Source organism: Phocoena phocoena, chromosome 1 (assembly GCF_963924675.1).
Source record: "Phocoena phocoena chromosome 1, mPhoPho1.1, whole genome shotgun sequence".
In the NCBI taxonomy this organism is placed as follows: Eukaryota; Metazoa; Chordata; class Mammalia; order Artiodactyla; family Phocoenidae; genus Phocoena; species Phocoena phocoena.
This window is the reverse complement of record NC_089219.1, coordinates 150,274,441-150,291,283: the sequence shown is the minus strand read 5'-3', so window position 1 is coordinate 150,291,283 and position 16,843 is coordinate 150,274,441. Positions and strand designations below refer to the sequence as shown.

Below are 16,843 nucleotides of genomic sequence, written 5' to 3'. Positions count from 1 at the left end.
AAATGTAGCCATTATTTTGTAATAACTTTAAATGGAATATAATCTATAAAAACATTGAATCACTATGCCATACACCTGAAACTAATATAATATTGTAAATCAACTGTTCTTCAATAAAAATAAAATAGAATAAAGTAAAATGAAAAATAACTATACAAGACACACATAAATGCAAAGATATTCTGTGCTTATGAATTAGAAGACTTAATATTGCGACACTATTCATACTACGAAAAGTGATCCACAGATTCAATGCAATCCTAATTAAAATTCCAATAGTAGTTTCAACATAAATGGAAAAAATGATCCTAAAATTCGTATGAAGCCACAAAATACCCCTAAGTGCCAAAGCAATCTTGAGAAAGTAAAACAAAGCTGGAGGCATCACACTTCCTAATTTCAAACTATAAAGAGAAGAATTCAGCTTTTTACTTTCCGGTGTAGGGAAAAACCCAGTTCTTCCCCACTATGTTTTTCTTTCTTGTGTGTCTCCTTTTCTTTTAATAGAACACTCCTTCTGACACTTCTGGTGACCAAATGTGTGGAGGATTTTCCTCACATCAAGCAATTCTCTGCAACACCTGCTGAGGTCCCACACTACAATTCTGACACTACCTACACAGAGAGTGCATTAGATCTCACAGGTTAGGGGCTCAGTCCCACAAAACTGCCCCCTCACCCCAATTCAAATGTCAGTCAGAAGCCCAGTTAATTTCCTGTGGCCGTGACCAACTGACTATAGATTGGAGGTTACAAAGACCCCCTCCTTGAGTCTGATAAATTTGCTAGAGCAGCTCACAAAACTCAGGGAAACACTTCCTTACATTTACCAGTTTATTAAAGGATATAATAGAAGATACAGATAAACAGCCAGATGAAGAGATACATAGGGCAAGGTCTGGGAGGGTCCCAAGTGCAGGAGCTTCTGTCCACATGGAGTTGGATTGTGTCACCCTCCTGGTGTGGATGTGTTCACCAGCCTGGAAGCTCTCTAAGGCCATGCTATTGGGATTTTATGAAGGCTTCCTCATGTAGCTATGGTCAATTATTAACTCCATGTCCATCCTCTCTGGAGGATGTGGAGGGGAGGCAAAACTTCCAAGCTTCTAATCATGGCTTGGTCTTTCTCATGACCAGCCTCAATCCGGATCCCATCCAGAGTCACGTCAAGGGAATAAAAGATGTTCCTCGTGCTCTTATCATGGAAATTTACAAGGGTTTTATGATTCCTGTGTCAGGGATGGGGTCAAAGACAAATATCAGAACAAGAGATCCTCCTAGTACTCTTAACAGTTATACAATTTCAAGGGTTTTAGGAGGTCTGTGCCAGGAACAGGGGGCAGAGACCAACATATATATTTTATAGTATCTCCTATGAACTATATTACAAAGCTATAAAAATCAAAACAGTATAGTATTTGCATAAAAACAAACACAAAGATTAATGGAATAGAATAGAGCACTCAGAAATATACCCACACATATATGCTTAATTAATTTACAACAAAGGGGCCAAGAATATACAATGGGGAGAGGACAGTCTCTTCAATAAAGGGTGTTGGTAAAACTGAACAGCCACATGCAAAAGAATGCAACTGAACCCCTATCTTACACCATACACAAAAATCAACTCAAAATGGATTAAAGACATGAACATAAGACCTGAAATCATTAAATTCCTGGAAGAAAGCATAGGGCCTAAGCTCCTTGACATTGGTCTTGGTAATTTTTTTTTTATTTGACATGAAAAGCAAAGGCAACATAAGCAAAAAATAAACAACTATGACCACATCAAACTAAAAACTTCTGCACAGCAAACATGAAAAAATGCTCAATATCATTAATTGTCAAAGAAATGCAAACCAAAACCAAAATGAGATATCACTTCACACCTGTTAGAATGGCTACTATCAAAAAGGTAAGGGAAAACAAATATTGGAGAGGATGTGGTTAAAAAGGAACTCATATAAATTATAAACTGGTGCACCTACTATGGAAAAAGAGTAGTTCCTCAAAAAATGAAAAATAGAACTGCTATATAATCCAACAATTCCACTTCTGGGTATATATCAGAAGGAAAAGAATTACTATCTTGAAGAGATGGATGAATAAGGAAAATATGCCATATATATATATATATATATATATATATATATATATATATATATTCAGCCATAAAAAAGAATGAATCTTGCCATTTTTGATACCATGGATGAACTTTGAAGGCATTATACTAAGTGAAACAAGACAAGCAGGGAGACACAAATACTGTATGATCTCATTTATATGTGGAATCTAAAAATACTGAACTCATAAAAGGAGAACAGACTGGTGGTTGCCAGAGGTGGGGGGTGGGAATCAGGGAAAATGGGTGAAGGTGATTAAAAGGCACAAAATTCCAGTTATAAGATAAGTAAGTTCTGGTTATACAATGTACAGCAGGATGACTATAGTTAACAATACTGTATTATATATTTGAAAGTTGCTGAGAGAATAGATCTTAAAAGTTATTATCAGAAAAAAATTTGTAACTATGTGAGGAGATGGATGTTAACTCAACTTACTGCGCTAGTCATTTGCAATATGTACATATATCAAATCATTACATTGTATACCTTAAACTAATACAATGTTATATATCAACTATATCTCAATAAAACTGGAAAGAATTAAAATAAATATATCAGTTGCCCCCCAAAATTAATCTCATTCAAAGACACCCTTACAGAAATTCTCAGAATAATTTTTGACCGTATATCTGGGCACTCATAGCCCAGTCAAGTTGACATAAAATTAACCATCATAGTATCCAACAGGATATTGTGGAAGTAATACAGTGTGAATTCTGAGAATAGGTTTTAAGTGACACTGAGGTTTCTGCTTTTCTCTCTTGTTCTACAGGAAGCCAGCTGCCATGTCACAAGACACTCAAATAGTTCTAGGGCAAGGTCCTCCTGGTGAGGATATCCGGCCTCCAGTCCACAACCATGACAGTGAGTCATCTCAGACTTGGATCCTCCAGTGTCAGTCAAACTTTCAGATGACTGCAATTCTGGCCAATGTCTGCACTGCAACCTCCTGAAAGATCCCAAGCCAGAACCACCTTGCTTAGCTTCTTTTAAATTCCTGACACCCAGAAACTGTGTGAGATAATACATGTTTATTCTTGCTTTAAATTAATAAGTTTAGGGTAATTTGTTCCTATGCAATAGATAACTGATTTAAAAGTCACTCTACAAAAATAATTGCTGTGTACTCTTCAAAAATGTCAAGGTCAGAAAAACAGAAAAGACTTAGGATTTTTACCAGATTAAATGAGAAAAAAGACAATCAAGTGCAATGCATGATCCTAGAATGATCCTGGACCAGAAAAAGAGGGGAGGTGTGTGTTCGTGTGTGTGCACGTGCGGGCACCCTCCCGCCCGCACGTGTTTGCTATAATAAGGAATATTAGATGATTGGAGAAATCTGTACAATCTGTCCCTTATGTAATATGTTAATTTCCTCTTTTTGATCATTGTACTGAAATTGTGTAAGACTATGCTCTTGTTTTTAGGAAATACATACTAAAGTATTTAGAGGAGGGGTATCGTGCTTGTAACTCATCTCAAAGAGTTCCAAAGTAAAAAATTATGTAATTATACTTACGTACACATATAAATTATGTGTGTATATATCTAGATCTCTCTCTATATAACTATACTATAGCTATTTATCTAGAAATAGAGATGGAGAATGATAAAGAAAATACAGTAAAATGTTAACATTTGGAGAATCGAGTGATGGGTGTATAGGGATTCTTTGTATTATTTTTGCAACTTTTCTGTAGTAATTCCTTCAAAAGAAAAAGAAAAGAACAGCAGAGCTGGGTGCTGTTCCTAAGTTTCCTTTGTAAATAAACGGTTTTCAAACGGAGGGTTGGAAACATTAATAACTTTTGAAATGAATTTAGCGAATCCAAACCAGAATTTTCAAGAGAGAGAGGGGAGGGGAGTGAAGGGGAAGGGAGGGAATGGGAGGAAAGGGGAGGAGTGGAAAGGTAAGGCGTTGATAATAGAATAGAACAGAATAGAATAGAATGGAAGCGAGAGTTGTACATTAGTAAAGCCAGTACTATTTTGTTTCAGTTCTCCAGAGAGACAAAAGTGGATGCACTGGGTGGCGTGGTCAAAAACGTTGGAAAGCCACTGCACTGACGACTAGAGTCTGAGCCAAAGACTGAATCAGAGTTCTTCTGCCCGCCCGCCCCCGGCCAACCCCTCGCCCCCTCTGCAGCCCTCACCGCGTGGTCCCGCCCCCAGCAGCCAGCAGGTGTGCGCTCAAGCTAGCACGTGGTGCCAGACACTACTTAAGGGCCCACCTTCCCCTGCTTGCAGCTGCCCTCTTCTCCAGCCCTGTCATCCCGGAGCTGACGGAGGCTCGCGGGTCTCAGACGCATCCAGCCGCTGGGGCTGCAGCCTTGGCATGGGCGCCTCGGGTCCGCTCTGGGTTTTCTTGGCTTTCGCCGTGCCAGGGGTCCTCGGTGAGCTGGGAATGGGAGCACGGAGGTAGGGACGCGTCTGGGGCTGGGACGGACTCTGTGCCGCGATGCAAAGGAGACAGTCAAAAGTTAGAAGGCGGGGAAGTCTTGCATGCCTCGCTCGCTTTGGGAGACCCCGAGATCTCTTGGTCCTGAACGTCCCCGCTCGCTCCTCCTGGGCTGGGACCACCAGAATTGCAGGCTGCATCAGAGACGCACTATGCGATCTGTACTATGTGATCTGCCCAGTGTGGCTTGTGGCGTGGCGTGCCCGCTCTGTGCCCTCCGGGCTCCCCGCCCCCGGGACTCAGCAGGTGCTCAGCGCTCTGGGTCTGGAGGTCTTTGAGCTCTAACGCCCAGACGGGTATCCGAAGCCTACTCGTGCTGAGTGCATGCGACTCGGTTGCATGCTCCGCTAGGCGCGGGAGTTTCTGTGCACACTGAACTCCCTCCTGCCTGGTAAAAGCAGCACAGCCTCCTGCTGCCTTTCCAGAATAAGAATAATGTCTGATCCCCAGGCGTGGTTCTAAACGACAAACATCTGGAGTTATTTAGAAAAGTTGATACGTGAATAAAAACTGCAGTTCTTTGTGTTATTTACCTTCTGTAATGGTAAGAGCTCCAGAAGGTGTCATTAAACGTTTATTATAATTTTCTTCCTTCAGATTGGCTTAATTTTAAAGAAGTATTGTAATTTTTTAAGATTGGAGTCTCTAAGTGATGATAGGTATAACTTTAAAATAATTTTCAGAGTACATTGGATTCCCAGTTTATTAAGAAGTTTACTGTATACAGACCTCAATACTGTGTGACTTTTGGCAAGTCATTTCGCTCCCTCGCCTCAGTTTCTTCACCGGTAAAATGAAACTAGAGATAAGCAGCCCTACCCTTACTCAGCTGCCCTGAATATCAGATGAAATTAGGCAAATGAAAGTTAGATGTTGGATGTTACTACTAGATGCCAGTAATAAGACGACTGTCTGGACCTGTTTTGATGGAGTCAGCATTTAAGCTTGACCACGCCCAGCTTGTTAAGGGACAGTGCATACGTTTGTTCTATTACAGTTCACTTTGTCTGCTTCCTGACATTCAACTTTATCCTGACCCTTAACTGAACATTTCCCCAAACCATTATCTTCATCTCTCTTTCTCCTACATGTTAACTCTTTGAACAAACACTTTCACAGCATTCTCTAACACCTCCATGTGTCACAGTTCCCGACCTGACTTCTTACCAGAATTGCATTTCTTCTTCTAAATTTCAGAGAGGATACTATCAATTGAAAATCAACTTCTTTTCCAGTCCTGTCAATTCATTGTACCCTACAAGGATGCCAGAGCATCCCCTTCCAGTACCAGAGCAGGACCACCCTTTCGGTCATTTAACTCCAGATGCACGAAAGATCAGGTCTACCTTTCTGTTGACTGTCACAGCTAATGTGCTTCTGTTGTTTGTCTTATTCTTACACCAATATTCTAATCATATTCGTTATGATTACCTTTGTAACAACCTCCTCTCTTACAGGTAATTCTGATACCAGTCTTTAACTTTTCCAATGGTGAAAACTAAAATTGAAAAACATTTTTTTCATTATTCCACTCCCTTGCTCAAAAATCTAAAAGGGCTTCCTACTACCTTTGGAATTTAAAAAAAAAATCTGTCTTCAGCCTTTCAATCCTTTGGTAATTGACTCTCACCTAAGTATGCCCCTCCTGATTCCCCACTGCTTCCTATCACAAATGCACTGCTCATCTTCTTGCCTGACTGAGACCCCAAAGTCCTTTGCTCATGCTATACCCATGCCCCCTCCTGACTTTTGCATGATGGTTTGATTTACATATATTGTGGAATGATTACCATAGTAAGTTTAGTTAACATCCATCATCTCATATAGATACAATAAAAAGAAAAGAAAAATTTTCTCCTTGTGATGAGAACTCTTAGGATCTACTCTATTAACAATTTTCCTATGTATCATAAAACCATGTTAACTATAGTTATCGTGTTGGACATTGCATCACTAGTATTTATTTTTCTTATAACTGGAAGTTTGAACCTTTTGACCACCTTCCTCCAATTCTCTCTCCTCCCACTCCCTGCCTCCAATAACCACAAATCTGATCTATTTTCCAAACTTTGTCTTTTTGTTTTTAGATTCCACATAAAAGTGAGATCATACATTATATGTATGTCTCTGTGTGACTTATTTCACTATTTCACTTAGTATAATGTCTTCAAGGTCCATCCATGTGGTTGCAAGTGGTAGGATTCCCTTGTTTTCTTAATGGCTGAATGATATTCCATTGTATATATTCATCCACAACTTCTTTATCCATTCATCTATTGATGGACACCTAGGCTGTTTCCATGAGTTGGCTATGTTTCCATTTGTAAATAATGCCACTGTGAACATGGGGGTGTAGTTATCTTTTCAAGTTAGTGTTTTCATTTCCTTTGTATATATCCCCAGAAGTGGAATTGCTGGATCATATGGTAGTTCTGTTGTTAATTTTTTGAGGAATCGTGGAGCCTTTTAAAAATACAGGTTTCTGGGTTCCATCTCACCTTCCAGAGATTCATATGCTTGGGGTGGGGGTGGCCCAGGAAGCTGAGATTTAACAAGCACTCTGGAAAATTCTGAAGCAAGTGTCTTAAAGAGAAATTTTCCTTCTCAGAGTGTTTTCATTTTTCTCCTTTTATCTATTTGCATAAGCCAATTCAAATTTCCTGTGCTCTTAAATTTCACTCCTGCCTTGACTGACTGCCTCACCTTAACCAACACTAAGAAAATAAAATCATCAAGTAGGAATTCCCTTATTTTCCAATCATCTACCTCCATCTGAGATCAGATCTTTTTCTCTCCTCTGGTTAAAACCTGCCAAGGGCTACCCATCACATTAGGACAAAATCCATGCTCCTTAACCTCAACTCCAGGCCTCTGCTTCTCTGAAGTTCTCTGTACTCCTCCCTCACTGATTCTTCTCCAGCCACACTGGCCTTCTTTCTATTCCTTAAATGGAGTCATGTTTGTTTAGCTATGCATTAGGTGTTCCTCTCTTAAAATGCTCTTCTATGGGTCATCCCTTACCTGTCTCCTCAACATTCAGATCTCAGCTCCACTGACACTTTTCTGTGATGCTCTGACTCTTACCTGAAGTAGTCTATTCCCCAGGTCACTCTCTATCACATAAACATGTTTTATTTTCCACAGAGCACCTATCATCATATAAAACCTTCTTATTCATTTACTTGTTTGTTCCCTCACTGGTATACAAGTTCTATGATATCAAGGCCTTTATCTGTCTTTATTGCCTGATGAATCTCAGTACATGGTATTACCATCAACCAAGTCGCTCAAGTCAAAAGCCTAAAAGTCATTACTGAATCCTCCCATTCCCTTAGCCCCACATTTAAGTACAACAGAGTCACCTATTTCTCACTGTCTCCTTGTGCTCAAGCTTCATTATTTTGGTCTAAGCTACTATAATAGCTTCCAGACTGCACTCCCTACTTCTGAAAGTAAAAGTCCAGTCCATTCTCCATCCAATTGCCAGACTGTTTTTTTAAAAAGTTAAATCAGGCCATGTGACTCTCTTGCTTGAACTCTCCAGTGACTCCTACCCAGAATAACATGGGAACATCCTCCTGTGGACTAAGAAGCCCTGTGCAATCCTACCTTCTGGGCTTTATAACTCGATTGCATTTCACTCTGATCACTAAGTTCCAGCCACACTTGCTTTCCGTTTATCCCTAAAGCATAGTAAATCCATCCCTGCTGTTAGGCTTCTGCCTAAAATGCTTTTACCCAGCACTTTACCTGTCTGGCACCTTCTTATCCTTCAGTCATAACTCAAACGTCTCCTCTTCATAAGCCTTCTTTAACCATCATAACTGAAGTCATATGCCATCCTGTCCCCCCTTTTTCCAATGCATTACATTTTGTTACATCGCCCTGTTTATTTCCTTTACCTAGCATCTATTTATTTATTGGTATTTATTTATGGTCTCTCTCCCTCTATTGGAATATAAATTCCATGAATATGAGAGCCTTGTGTCTAATGGTCACTGATGCATATTCTGTGCTTAAGACAGTATCTTGGTTCATATGCACACCCATCATTCAAAAATGATCAGATAGACAGGAAACCCAGTGTTATGTTATCTGATCATAATAATTCTCATTATCAATAATAATATTTCCTCCTACCTGCTATCTGACCTAAATTTCAGGGTTATTTTGATCATCTTGTATATTTGTTCTTCATTCATTTCAAATGGATTTCTAAGCCAGTCCAGGTAAATCCCCTTAGACACAAATAAAGAGTTAAATGTATTTCTGTTCTCTAGAAAGTCCTTTGCCTAGTTACTTTTAACATGGTTCAAGAGATGTGTATGTCAATGTTTTGTCACTATATTCTATTTTAGATCCAGTCATGATCTACCCTGATGTTTACTTCTGATTTTAAAAAGATGTGAAGAGGGTCCAATGACTCTTAAGAAAATTAATGTTACTTAATGGTTCATAGGCTAACTTTCCCTTTTCTGATATGGAAGAGAACACGATTGCTGGAAATTCTGTCCTGTGACCTGGAATTTTGGCAATATCATTACTAATAAGAGCTGGTATCCCCCGAGAGAGAGGTGTCCCTAAGTCTCATTGAAGATAAAAATTTCCCATTGTTTCTCATCCAGAAAGTATGATTCTTATCTCCTTTCACCTTCTACTTTCTTTGCTTCAAGATCTTGGTTACTTCTCAGTCCATGTCATCACTATTGATTAAATCTTGTAAACCCAAATTGGTTTTCAGATTGTGGAAAATTATTTAGGATTGTTCTTATTCACATTGGATAATTACAGGTTAAATCATTTGATTAGGGTGAATTAGTACAAATAATGGCAGGGTCGTGAAGTTGGTCTTCACTGAGGTCAAACCCTGACTTTCCCTATAGAGTCTTGCTGTTTTGAGAAAGTATGCATTTGGAAACATTTGTAGGTGTTAATGGAGGAAACCAAAGGAGTTGAGGAAAGAAATAGGAGACCTACAGTGGGATCTGGGTCCCAACAGTAATGGCTATTCTTAGATCCTGTCCATATGACTTCTCCAACAGAAGTGTTGGGCCACAAAAAGGTTGGGTCTGGCCACAACTTTGGGAGTTCTGTGTTTACCTTTGTGTCAGTTAGTCCATGTTTGTTCTTTGACTTGTACCTGTAACAGTTTCAGATTTGTTTGAAAAAGGAGATTTATAAATTTGATATTCAAATATACCACCATTCTGGAGTTGAAACTTGAACTCTCTTTCATACCTAGAAAAACTCTTTTTCAGGTACATCCTCAAGTATCTGGATGTTACAGTTTCTTACTCATCTCTTAGAATAAGATTTGTTTCATCTTCATCATCATTTTCATAATTATTTTAAGTCACAGAGAAGTGTCTTGAAAAAACTGGCTCCCTTTATCTGGTACCCATCAGGAAGTATTAACTCTTTTGGGGGTATATTACTCTACTAGGTTAATTCTAGGTTAATGGAATAAAATAATAAAGAATAAAAAACAACCCTATTTTCTTCTTGCTAGGACCTAAAGGTTTAATGACAAAGATAGTAATGTTAATTCATTTAAGTAATTTTAGAGGATCATACATGTGATGAGCTTTCAAGGTCTGATATACTTGTTTCCTGTGCTATTCCAGAAAAGTTTTTACTTATAAGGTTTTAGTTTTTATTTATGAGGTTGTAAGAAGATAGAACAACTCCAGGGCCTTTATGGAATTTTATTTAAAAATGATTTTCTCCAGCTCTTCTTCTGAAGTCTATCCTAAAAAGCCTTTGAACTCCCGAGCTTATTTCTCTTGCATTCAATATGCATTCATACTGCAAGATATATCTTCTTTGACCCAGAAAATATTGACATCTTGGGTTTACTGTCTAAAGAGCAAAGTTGTTATTGTAACTGGTGACAAAACAAGCCGAATAGAGATTTTAGTCTCTCTTAGTTTTGATATTCCTGTGGTCTTTGTCTCTAGGTCAGTGTAAGTTCCTGCCAAGGTATCCTTTTGCTAAGCCTAAAATTCAGAGTGATCAGTCTGAGTTTGCTGTTGGGACAACTTGGCAATATGAATGTCTTCCTGGGTATGTCAAGAGGTCATTCTTTATCACCTGCCTAGAAACCTCCAAGTGGTCAGATGCTCAGCCAGTCTGTAAACGTGAGTAATCAGTAATAGAAGAATCTTTGGGTCTATAGTATGTCTCTATGGGCTAATCTATTATTTTCAAGATAAAAGATGAGAAAGTAAGTAATCTCAAATGAAAATGGCTCCTAGGTTCTCCATGTTTTCTTTTACTCCTAAGGGTATTAAGTATCAGGTATTGGGGTTAAGTCGCACAGCTGGCCAACCCTGTTTATCCTATAATCTTCATGACCTTGTTCTATGGTCTCTGTACTGTGTTACAGTGATCTTAGAAGTTAGTATACAAGGAATATTAGTTTCACCTCATATTAGTTTTCACCCAACTCAATTCAAGAAATATTTTTGAGTAACCACTGGGTATGAAGCATTAGGCTAGATGGTGGGGCTTGGAAGAGATATAAAATTTAATCTGCTAGTCTCTGTCATTGAGGAAGTCCTATGTTATTTGTAACGACTGGTTTTTAAACAAATACTGTACTATGGTGTAATTTCTTTTATTTATAGAGATAAAATTTTATGATATCATAGAGAAGTAAGTGCTATCTAGGAGGATAGAGAAATCTAGGCATTTCAGACAGAGGAAACAGCATATGCCAACACATAAAGGTATGGAAGGATATGATGTCTCTGGAAAATAGAAAAATTCAGAGTGGTTAGAATATAAGGTGCATGATGAGGAATAGTAGTTGATTAAGTGGATTGGAGTTTAAGTGTGGTGGGCCATGCATTCTTTTCCAATAAACGATGGTAAGTCATTGTAAGTTTTTGAAAGTGGGGAGTGGCGTGACCATATTTGTACTGCTGAAAGATAATGTGTGCAGCAGCATAGAAGATGTGCTGGACCAATGGCGACCAGCATTAGAAAGGTAAATTTTATTACTCGATGATCCAATGAGAGATTATAGTGGTGGCAAAATAGTTGTCTTGGAGAGAGATTTCTGGAATCCAGTCATGAAAATTTGGTGATCTATTGAATTAAGGACAGAGGGTAGAGAAAATGAGTTACAGATAGGAAATGATGACTGTGAGTGTTTTTTGTTTTTGTTTTTGTTTTAAGCCATAAGACTTGGTAGATGTTGCCATCAACTGACAGAATATAAAAAGGGGAAATAGAGATTATAAATTATGGCTGACTACAAATAATGTTTGCATCCATGCTCAGAAACATAGACTACATGCATTAAACAAATAGTGTTATGGTGTTGACTGATCCTTTGGAAGACAGAAGTTTTGTAAATGCCCCAAATTTCTTTGAATAAACATAAGTAGACTACTCAGCAAGTCCAGTCAGGTTGGAATTTAATGTAAAACACAAAACATCCCCCAAATCCCAGTCCCAAATCCTGTTTTGTCTTGTTCTCCCTTATAGGTAAATCATGTGTGAGTCCTAGAGAACTCCTCCATGGCTCTGTCCTTGCACCCAGGGGTATCGTGTTTGGGTCAACAATTACATATTCTTGTGATAAAGGGTGAGTCGCCAGGAGACATCTCCAGAGTACATGGATATTAGAACACTAGTTTCAACCAGAAATCACCCATCTTCCAAAAGAGAGCTGAGTAATTGCCACGCCCCCCTTAACCATAGATAAGTAAAAAGAGAATCACCTCTCTGATCTGCTCCAGAGGCAACTCTTCAGGATTACCTAGTAGAGAGAGGATCCCTAGAAGAGAAAAAGGTTTGGGCTATTCTTCTTCCAATTTTAAATCTTCAGTGTTACTGACCAGGAGGTCAAGTTTCATTTGTCTTTAGATTGTTGAATCTTTTGTATGAGTCCTTAATCTGTCACCATTATTTGTCATATATGATATTCTATTCTTTGCCATTCTTTCAGTGGGAAAAGAACTAAGCTTTCCTAAAATGTCCAGCTGGGAGATGATCACTCATCTCTTTGTCTTTAGATATCGACTCATTGGTGACTCCTCTGCCACATGTATTATCTCAGACAATATTGTAACCTGGGATAAGGAAATGCCTTTTTGTGAATGTGAGTAGAATTTTCCCTTTATTGCACCTAGGTAATTCCTCTTGTTCCCCTCCAACGAGAAAGTGGGCATCTACACATCAAAATAAGTACCCAGGTGGGTTACACTTGGCTTGAGTAGTTCTGAACACAGATCTGTGGTTTATCTTCTTCCATGCCCCCAATCCCATTACACATTCCTTTGCTTATTGTCTTTTGATGATACATTATCTCATAGTGAATAAGTGCTCAAATCTAAAATATGCCACAAGATTACACACTGCCAACTTTAATCCATGCAAAATGTTCCCCACCCTAGGTGCCTTTTTTAAACAGTTTATCTGTACTCTGGGGGTCAGGACTGGTGACCAGATAATATTTTTGTGGGTTTTTATCAGGCCAGTTCCGTGTATCTTCCTACCTTGCTACTTCTCATTTAGAACCATCTTTGAGATGAGGATACAGAATTTCAATAATAGGAGTTAATTGTAGGCTAAGTGGAAGTTTGGTTTGCAAGAGTTAAGACAAAATTTCCAGAAGGTATAACATTTAAATGCCTTCTCTCTTTTCCTATGTACCCCATCCTCCCCAAGCTATTCCTTGTGAGTCACCCCCAGCCATCTCCAATGGAGACTTTTACAGCAGCAGTAGCGAGGACTTTTACTATGGAATGGTGGTTACTTATAAGTGCCATGTTGGACAGAATGGGAAAAAGCTGTTTAACCTCGTGGGTGAAAAGTCAATATACTGCACCAGCAAAGACAATCGAATTGGCATCTGGAGCAGCCCTCCCCCTCGGTGTATTCCTGTAGTCAAATGCCCAATTCCGGAAGTTGAAAATGGAATTATGGAATCTGGATTTAGACGCTCATTTTCCTTAAATGATTCTGTGATGTTTAAGTGTAAGCCCGGCTTTACCATGAAAGGCAGCAACACAGTATGGTGCCAACCAAACAGCAAATGGAACCCTCCACTGCCAAGGTGCTTCAAGGGTGAGTTGGGCTGAAACTCTGGGGATCTAGAAATAAATTGAGACTTTGGGAGGAATAGATACATGGTACCTATGAGAAGAGGAGGATAAAGACAGTGTATGTAGTTGGGTATCCTGGTTAAAGAATTTAAAAGTAAACTTTGAAAGTAGTATCTAAATGTTGAAGAGTTGGGAAATTTACTATATTCTGGGACAGTGCTAGATATGCATTAATGTAGGGGAAATTAGAAGACACTTTTAAAAAATGCAGGTAGTACCAGAGCTATTGATCAGAGATTTTAATATGATTAAAATCATATGTGATTGCCAACAAACACATGAGATTGCCAACAAACACATGAAAGGATGCTCAACATCATTAATCACTAGAGAAATGCAAATCAAAACTACAATGAAATATCATCTCACACCCATCAGAATGACCATCATCAAGAAATCTACAAACAATAAATGCTGGAGAGGGTGTGGAGAAAAGGGAATACTCTTGCACTGTTGGTGGGAATGTAAATTGATGCAGCCACCATGGAGAACAGTATGGAGGTTCCTGAAAAAACTAAAAATAGAACTACCATATGACCCAGCAATCCCACTACTGGGCACATACCCTGAGAAAACCATAATTCAAAAAGAGTCATGTACCAAAATGTTCATTGCAGCTCTATCTACAATAGCCAGGAGATTGAAGCAACCTAAGTGTCCAACAACAGACGAATGGATAAAGAAGATGTGGCACATATATACAATGGAATATTACTCAGCCATAAAAAGAAACGAAATTGAGTTATTTGTAGTGAGGTGGATGGACCTAGAGTCCATCATACAGAATGAAGTAAGTCAGAAAGAGAAAAACAAATACCATATGCTAACACACATATATGGAATCTAAAAAAAAAAAAAGTTCATGAAGAACCTAGGGGCAAGACGGGAATAAAGATGTAAACCTACTAGAGAATGGACTTGAGGATACAGGGAGGGGGAAGGATAAGCTGGGACAAAGTGAGAGAGTGGCATGGACATATATACACTACCAAATGTAAAATAGATAGGTAGTGGAAGGCAGCCACATAGCACAGGGAGATCAGCTCAGTGCTTTGTGACCACCTAGAGGGGTGGGATAGGGAGGGTGGGAGGGAGGGAGATGCAAGAGGGAAGAGATATGGGGATATATGTATATGTATAACTGATTCACTTTGTTATAAAGCAGAAACTAACACACCATTGTAAAGCAATTATACTCCAATAAAGATGTTAAAAAAATCATATGTGATTAGATTTTATTTAAATGAGGATAAAATAAACTCTCAATCCTATTGGCCAGGCCCATGGGGGAAATGGGCTGATCAGAATTTGATTCAAATTACTATAGGTATTATACATTCTCCTATTGAAAATTGTAGCCTTTATGGAATAAGGCTAGAGTTAAGATCAAGTCACTTCCCCCATTCCCCCTTTCTCCCCTACTCTTATTGAGAAGTGCCTGACTTACTAAAAACCTGGCAACATTGGGAGCCCCTCCCATAAGGCTCAGAAACTTCATCAGTGGTTTGGGAAGCAGGAAGAAAGAGGAGATTTTTGGTGGTAAAAATGCATTATAATAGTTTGATTCCCTTGGCTACAACATTAATGAGAGTATATCCATTTATATGAAATGGGAAAATGATGAATGGGAATAATGTTTCCTGGCATAGATCAAGGTACAGAAGGAAGATAGATGCAAGGTTGATCGTGTCTAAAATATGTAACACATGTTAGCCCCACTGCACCTCACCCAAAATAGTGTCTGCCTTATACTTTGGAGAATTGACATGACCACCTTCATTCGACTCCTGCCAACCTCAAGTTGGCTTAGGTTGTAGAGAAGAAAGTTCTTATTTCAGAAATAAAAGGACTCTGGTCCTGTTCTTTTCTCAGGGTGTCTACCACCTCCACATATCTACCACGGTAATTATAACAAATTGGATGAGGAATTCTTTGCAGTTGGACAGGAAGTGTTCTACAGCTGTGAGCCTGGCTATACTCTCATTGGAACTAACCCTATGCAGTGTACCTCCTTGGGAACCTGGAGGCATCCAGCCCCCAACTGTGAAGGTGCCTAAAGGTCTATTCCATCTCAAGGAAACTTAGCTGTTTCCTGACTCTTCATGTGCCAGCCTTGTCTCTTTTTTCCTAGCGAAATCATGTGGTGCCATTCCAGACCAACTTCTCAACGGTCATGTGGTAGCTCCTCCTAATCTCCAGCTTGGGGCAGAGGTTGCATTTGTTTGTGATAAGGGGTGAGTGCAAGGTGATGGGGCCTGACTTGGGGCCTATGATCCATAGCTAAGCATTGCAAAGTGTGATCTTTAAAGGTAGTTAAAATTCTTTTCTCTCCTTTTCTTTACCCTTTATGATTAAGAATTCTGTTATTAAGCAAATTCCATTGATTTTCTCCAAATGTGTATATTGTGCATGGCCAGCCAAAGCTGAGAATTATCCTTTCATCATTTGCAAAAGCAAAGTTTGGGCTGCGAAGTTAAGGCTTCTATTATGGAGTCTGAATAGACGTTGGGGGTTCAGTAAGAGGAGCTCTTTGAAGTGAGATTAGGGAACAAAGTCTTTGATGTTTTCTTTACTAGGAACTGAGGTTATGCTCTTCTAATGGTCAAGAAAATCTTGATATTTGGATGTCAAAGAGGAAAGAGAGAATTCAAGAAAAGAACAGATCATTAGGACTGTTTTCTCTGTGTTTTTAGCTGGTCTGAAGTCCTCACGTAGCTTGGCTGATTCACAATCTTAGACATTTTCCTTAAGCCAGAAATGCTTATAAAAATAGAGGCCATTTAATACCATATACTTGAGAGAAGCGATGAATTCCATGCAACCGAGAATTGTTTTGTTCTGGTGATGATTTGCTGCCCCTTATTGTTTAAGGTACCGGTTAAATGGCCAATCTTCTAGTCAGTGTGTCTCAGAAGGAATGAGAGTACTCTGGAATAATAAGTTTCCTGTCTGTGAACGTGAGTAGAAAGCAAAAATAATCGAGTATGGATCGTGCCTCTTGATTTTTGGTGTATTCTCGTGCATTTATCAATTATAAAATCTTATCAATATCAACATATATATGCCACTTTTCTGTATGTTCTAGAATGCAGAACAAAACTAAATTTATTCAGTTGACTACATATGGTATTGAGTATTCTATG

At 38.9% G+C, this 16,843-nt stretch overlaps 3 protein-coding genes across 4 annotated transcripts in view; all 3 read left to right on the top strand.

The window, feature by feature from the left end:
- The window catches only part of CD55 (CD55 molecule (Cromer blood group)), a 109,832-nt gene extending 106,750 nt beyond the window's left edge, over positions 1 to 3,082 (top strand). Inside the window, exon 11 of the mRNA XM_065871223.1 lies at positions 2,902 to 3,082. Coding sequence (XP_065727295.1) covers positions 2,902 to 3,082 — 181 coding nt within the window. The remainder of the gene's footprint in view (positions 1 to 2,901) is intronic.
- Positions 3,083 to 4,380: 1,298 nt separating this feature from the next.
- The window catches only part of CR2 (complement C3d receptor 2), a 34,160-nt gene continuing 21,697 nt past the window's right edge, over positions 4,381 to 16,843 (top strand). For both annotated transcript variants that reach the window (XM_065872331.1, XM_065872314.1), the window contains exon 1: positions 4,381 to 4,522. In XM_065872331.1, coding sequence (XP_065728403.1) covers positions 4,465 to 4,522 — 58 coding nt within the window. In that variant the 5' untranslated portion in view covers positions 4,381 to 4,464. The remainder of the gene's footprint in view (positions 4,523 to 16,843) is intronic.
- On the top strand, positions 5,478 to 16,665 carry LOC136132548 (complement component receptor 1-like protein). Its single transcript, XM_065889453.1, has 7 exons — positions 5,478 to 5,568; positions 10,545 to 10,724; positions 12,079 to 12,178; positions 12,609 to 12,694; positions 13,264 to 13,662; positions 15,832 to 15,934; positions 16,572 to 16,665. The coding sequence occupies exons 1-7, from the start codon at positions 5,478 to 5,480 to the stop codon at positions 16,663 to 16,665; spliced, it is 1,053 nt and encodes a 350-aa protein (XP_065745525.1).